At 43.5% G+C, this 6,120-nt stretch overlaps 1 protein-coding gene across 1 annotated transcript; it reads left to right on the plus strand.

Annotated features, from left to right (window-relative positions):
- Window positions 1-302: 302 nt before the first annotated feature.
- LOC106308365 lies at window positions 303-3,717 on the plus strand. Its single transcript, XM_013745524.1, has 7 exons — window positions 303-725; window positions 801-1,421; window positions 1,538-1,729; window positions 1,844-2,061; window positions 2,135-2,219; window positions 2,293-2,758; window positions 2,973-3,717. Exons 1-7 carry the CDS (start codon window positions 303-305, stop codon window positions 3,128-3,130), a joined length of 2,163 nt encoding a protein of 720 aa, XP_013600978.1. The 3' UTR covers window positions 3,131-3,717.
- The last annotated feature ends 2,403 nt before the right edge of the window (window positions 3,718-6,120 follow it).

Consider the following 6,120-nt stretch of genomic DNA (forward strand, 5'->3'; position numbering starts at 1 on the left):
CATTTTCTGTCATGTTTGGTCACCAAATATTGTCCCGTCAGTTGGTAACGGCTAAAGAGTATGAGCTGTGGTGGCTACTTGCGGGGAAGCCAATTCGATATGGAATAGGGGAGTTTGCGTTAGTTACTGGCCTTAACTGTAACTGCCCACCGCCCAACTCACTTACAACAGGCCGTGTGGCCCACCCTAAAAAGAAGGGCAAAGGAAAGGGGAAACTTGTCCCTTGTGATGGACCGGTGTGGAAATCTTTGTTCGACAGTGATGATAAGATAACTCCATCTGATATCATAAAACGGCTGGCAATGCGGGAGAAATACAAAGACGACGAAACTAGATTGAGGTTAGCACTTTTGCTGTTGGTTGAAGGGATTTTATGCCCTACCAGTGGGTCAACAAACATTAGTGCAGAGGTGGTTGAGATGTTGGCCGATCTGGATGGGTTTCTAAAATATCCATGGGGTCGAGAATCCTTTATTTTAACGATCCGAAGTGTTAAGGGACGGTCACCTGCGCAGTATGCAAGCGACACAATAGCAATACAAGGGTTTGCACATGCCATTGTGTTGGTAACAGTTTGCTGCTGCCCACAGATTATCTGTGAATCCCCTGCTGATAGGGTATTGCTTGAGGAAGATGTCCAGATTGAAGACATCGTTGAAGAAGTGTGTTCTCGGAGTTTGAAAATAAATGTTGTGACGAGTAGGAACTTGGAAGTTGAAGGCCAGGTATAGTAATAATTGAAAACTTCAATAGTTGTATTTTTACGGTTTAAAACTTATCTTGTATTCGTTATGCTGCAGGCAACTGTGACGTCTATTCTATGTCCTAATCATAGTATAGATGGGTTTAGAGATGAAGTTACTGATGTCACGGTAACCCACATGGTTGCACTCATCAACAACAAATTTCCTTTTGAGCACAACAGTTGGTCAGGGGGTGTGAAGGCAGTAGACGCAAAGAGATTGCAGGAAGTAGGAGACGACGTTGGTTTAGTTGATGAAAACGCGCGTGGAAGCAACTTTCAACCAGACAGTTTCTCCCCATACCACACAGCCGTCCCTGAGTCGCATGTTGGTCACTCTGGTTCTACTGGTGCCCCATCAGAAGATGTTGAGGCACGTGTGCTGCAAGTGGTTGGGAGTTTGAAATCCCATTTCGACACAGTTTTATCTGGCGTGAAGAATTCATTGTCTGAAGAAATTAAACAACTGAAAGACATGTTACTGCGGTACACGAAGGATGACAGATCCTGGTCTCCACATTTCTCCACAGAACCGGAAGAAGACGGACAACGGTGTCCTCCAAGCCGAATGGAGGCCATTCCAGAAACGTCACCACCCCCTCTCCGTTCAACCTTTGGAGAACATGTCGATGGAGGTTTGGCCAGTGGGACACAACCAGGACGCAATCACATGATTATGGTTAGTTCGGTGTTCTATTCAATATGGCACATTGAAATTACTTTACTATCTTTATAATGCATCAAATAAAGCTAAATACTTCATTTGTTTACGCCTATTTGCACTTGTCTAACCAGGATCAACATAATGTTGGGCCGTCTTCCCCACCTTTGCCGTTTGTTGCTACATGTTCCGTTCAACCCGCCTTACATAGTACTGTTGGAGGAACTGGAGACGGTGATGTCCCCGCACCCCCGCAAGCACCACCATTGACTGCTCTTTCAAAGAGCTTTCAATCAACGAGCAAGGACATTCAGTTTGGAGACCAGGTAGGGTTGGTGTTGAATAGTCAGACAGTAAATTTTAATTAAACCGGTCCTATACTATATGATGGGCGTGGTATAGTATACTAAACGGGGTATAACATACATTTTTTGGAATAGAGTGCAAGTGACGATGAGGACATTTCGTTAGCGCAACTGCGTCGTAAGATGAAGGTGAGCACTACAGGACATATACTGTCCTCTACAACTGTGGATGTTCCGTCTGAGCATGCTGGCGAAGCATCCAATCAGATACTCACGCACCTGGAAGAGACTGGCGTAAGTTTGTTTGTAGCTTTTCGTGTTGCGGCGTTTCAGAATGTAACTGCAACACAATTGTAAGTCTCACATCATGTTCAATATACGAGATTATCAATAGCCCATATTCATCAGGAATTATTTCTCTTATAGTGACTGCAACGGTGGGGAAGGTGCCACAATATCAAATGTGGTGTTCAAGGATGTTTTTCATGGAACTCGCCCCCTTCACTTTGAGGTTTGTTCCCCCGCCTGAACGTATCTCTATCTTTGGTTATATGTTCCCAGACTGACATACCTATTTATAACAGGCTGCTGACATGGTTGTCAGCTTCATCCGCCACCGCAACTTGGTAGAGGGCAGCCACCGGTTTGAATTCTTGCCCTCTGTGTTCTTACGGTCACTTATTCGGGAGTTCAGACAGGCCCAGAATCCAGGTTGCAGTTCAGCTTTCAATTTCACAACCGTCAGTGGTGTCTCCCTTCCGAGCATTCGTAGGTGGTGTGTTGACATCGATGTTCTATATTGCCCTTTCCAAATTGATGGCCAGCATTGGGTTGGTGTTTCCATTGATTTAAAGCAGTGGTGCATACATGTCCTTGACTGCAACACTGCTTGTGTCTCTGAGACCAATGTTGAGAACGCATTACACCCAATCTCAGTAATATTTCCGGAACTGGTGAAACACTATGGTGGACCACATCCAAGGCCCGGAGTACTAACAGAATGTATGCCAGTTGAGCGTTTGGACATCAATCTCCTATGTGAAATTACAGGTTAGGTCCTACTACCTTCCGCTAGTATTTTCATAGAATGTTTCATTTTATGTTGAAGTCCATAATCTGATATGGTACAGATTTTATTCCATACTATTTTTCTTGACCATCTGAGTAGTATAGTACATGCTTGCGCTTAACCATCGTCCCTTGCATTAGTCACTTTTTACAGGCCAAATTTATTGAATGCTAACAGACTTCCTCCTTTACCTAGGCTTATCATGTGTTGCGTCAGTCATCTTGCTCGAGCTTCATGCAACAAAGAAGCTTCACCTCTGCGAACACATTACTGAAGGTTGTATCCGTACTGCGGGTGAGAGGTATGCTGTTGAAGCGTTCGCCACCTTTAATCCTCAGCTTCTTGCACCATAAATTATTTGGATGTTATGTTCTGTATTTGTTCCTACCGTTGATCCATTTCTGTTCCCATCTTAGCAACAAACTATTTCTTCCTCGCTTCTAAGTTTGTACGTTTGGACTCGTAACCTATGTTTCTGTTTTTCCAAACTATGTGACTTTGTTTCGAATGGTAGTTCAACAACGTGATTCTCGATTTATAGATTCTTATGATGCAATATAGTTGGTTACGAAACTATACAAGCACCGTTTAATAAAATATAATGTCTTGCCTACACTCTAAGTCTTGCCTAGCTACTCAACCGCCCGCTTATGTTGTCCATTTATATTGTATTTCACCAACGAGACTCCATCTTGCTCGAGCTTCATGCAACAAAGAAGCTTCACCTCTGCGAACACATTACTGAAGGTTGTATCCGTACTGCGGGTGAGAGGTATGCTGTTGAAGCGTTCGCCACCTTTAATCCTCAGCTTCTTGCACCATAAATTATTTGGATGTTATGTTCTGTATTTGTTCCTACCGTTGATCCATTTCTGTTCCCATCTTAGCAACAAACTATTTCTTCCTCGCTTCTAAGTTTGTACGTTTGGACTCGTAACCTATGTTTCTGTTTTTCCAATTTATATCACAACAAAAGATGAAGGTTTACATAAGGGCAACCATATCAACACCAGCAGTTCCATACTATTTACTACTGCTGCCAGCCTAACTACATGGTATAGTCGTAAATAAGAGCGTATACAACAACTGTTGTTATATACGAACATATTCAACACATGTTCACCATAAAAGTTGACTGCAAACCATGCACGCCATCCTTTTCAGATGACTGCTTACATTATTTAGGCCCGGTCACAAAAACATACTTCCTTGACCACCTTCATTTGCCCAGTACTATGCTGCTTCTTTAGATGGCGGTGCGACAGGAGGCCTTGTTGTGGCCTTCCCTCCTACAACGTCTGCAGCGACGCCCTTGACGATTTCCAGAACGCTAACAAAACATCATGATTTTCGGTATCAGTTTGCTATACTATACACAAGTACTAGTATAGTCTATCAAAAGTACTTATGGTTTTACCTTATCCTCTCCCTGTGACATAATCCTTAGCTTTCTTGGACGGCCAGGTGGCCTCCTCATAGCTGGCGGTAACAACTTTCCAGTCATTGAACCCCCTATTTCGATAGCACCCACAGCTGGGACAGGGTAAATACTTTCCTCAAACCCACGGGTCCAAGTCTCTGCATTATAGGCCGTTGCAACCATTGAATCAGTTGGGATGTTAGCTCTTCCAGCAGCAGCAATAGCATGTTTGCATGGGATCCTTAATTCCTGGAACTCGTTGCATGTGCAAGTTCCGCCTAGAAGGTTAACCATGTAACACGACCCTTCAGTGGCTTGAACTTGAAACTCCATCTCGTTAATTGGGCGCACAGAAAGGCAGGTAGAGGCTTCAAAGTTTGCTTCCACCATCTTCCTAACCTTTGGTGTCAATGTCCCTGCTTGGCGTCCAGCCTTCTGGCGCCGGATAGCAAACCAAGTCATCACCGTTGTTCGAATGTATTCGAACATTGAGATAAGTGGGAATTCTCTTGCTTCTTTAAGAACTGCGTTCCAGGACTCCGCAATATTGGAATCCATTATGTTGTACCGAACACCACTGAAATGTGCGCGGGTCCAGTGCGTGAAACCTAGTAAGTAAGATGAAAACAAATATTACTATACTATTTCTGACCACGACATAGTATAGTTTACTATAATATATAAACATTATGACGGCCAACCTATATCCACAAGATATGCAGCACACCCAGGATGGACCTTCTGAATTTCAATAAACCTCTTGTTAAACTCAGAGATTGTAAACGCTCGAGCAGCAGCGCCCATCATTCCTGCAAGACGTTTGGATTTGAACCGAGCTTTTATGTTCCTCCATAGATGGACAGTGCACGCTGCATGATGTGCAGTCGGGTAAACCTGAAAAACCTTATGTTACAGGCCTATTCTATATACTATATACATAACGTATAGTAAACAAATTTTGGTAAATAACCTTTTTCAATCCCGTGTAAATGCTTCCATGGCGGTCTGATATAAAAACCACTTCTGCGGAATCCACGACAAAGGTGCTAAGCTTTTGGAGAAACCACTCCCATGCAGAATCATTTTCACTATCGACCACTCCAAAGGCAAGAGGGAATATTTGAAAATTTGCATCTTGGGCACATGCAGATAGTAGGCAACCTCCATATCGCCCTTTAAGACTTGTTCCGTCAATCATAATGACTTTCCGCATGTATTGGTACCCTGCAACTGATGCACCATACGCTATGAAGGCGTACTTAAACATGATACCACCAACATCCAACTCGGTGTTCTCCAGAATACAAATTGTTCCTGGGTTGGTTGTTTGAAGTAGACCCATATATGCAGGCAAGAGAGCGTAACTTCCAGCCATTGACCCGAGGGAACCTTCCATCGCAACTTCCCTGGCCCTCCATGCTTTCCAATATGACACGTTTACATGGTACTCATCAAGTAACATTTTCCTGATACCATCTGGAGTTGGACCTTTCTTAATGCCCACATAACGTGACTGCATCAGTTCACCAATAACTTGCGTTGTAGCGAGCCGGTGATAGTTCCTTCTTGCATCAACCGTACAACAATGCTTTAATGTTGCTTGGCGTATTTGGAAATTTCCTGACCCATCCAGCTTCACCGCATATACCCTCCAAGGACATTCTTCGGCAACACAAACGAGGACCATAAATTTTGGCGTTGATCTTCGGGTGCGGAAGTGAAATTTGCGGTTTATTGCATAAATTGCAATTTTAATTTTGCAATCACTCTTAGACTTGAAGACTCGTCCTACGAATATACCATCCCCTTCGTAGCGCACATCTTCTAACGCACCATCAACGCCTGCGAAATAAACACATAAGCCTATGTTAAGACTCATCAGACTTGATCAATCCTTGCATATCGTAGTGACCAAACTATTCC

The sequence above is a fragment of the Brassica oleracea genome, chromosome C8 (genome assembly GCF_000695525.1).
Source record: "Brassica oleracea var. oleracea cultivar TO1000 chromosome C8, BOL, whole genome shotgun sequence".
Taxonomy (NCBI): domain Eukaryota; kingdom Viridiplantae; phylum Streptophyta; class Magnoliopsida; order Brassicales; family Brassicaceae; genus Brassica; species Brassica oleracea.

Coding starts and splice junctions, on each gene's coding strand:
- LOC106308365 (XM_013745524.1), top strand. CDS start 303: ATGCGGGAGAAATACAAAGACGACGAAACTAGATTGAGGTTAGCACTT. Junction 2,220..2,292: donor CTCGCCCCCTTCACTTTGAG/GTTTGTTCCCCC, acceptor TATTTATAACAG/GCTGCTGACATGGTTGTCAG. Junction 2,759..2,972: donor TCTCCTATGTGAAATTACAG/GTTAGGTCCTAC, acceptor TCCTTTACCTAG/GCTTATCATGTGTTGCGTCA.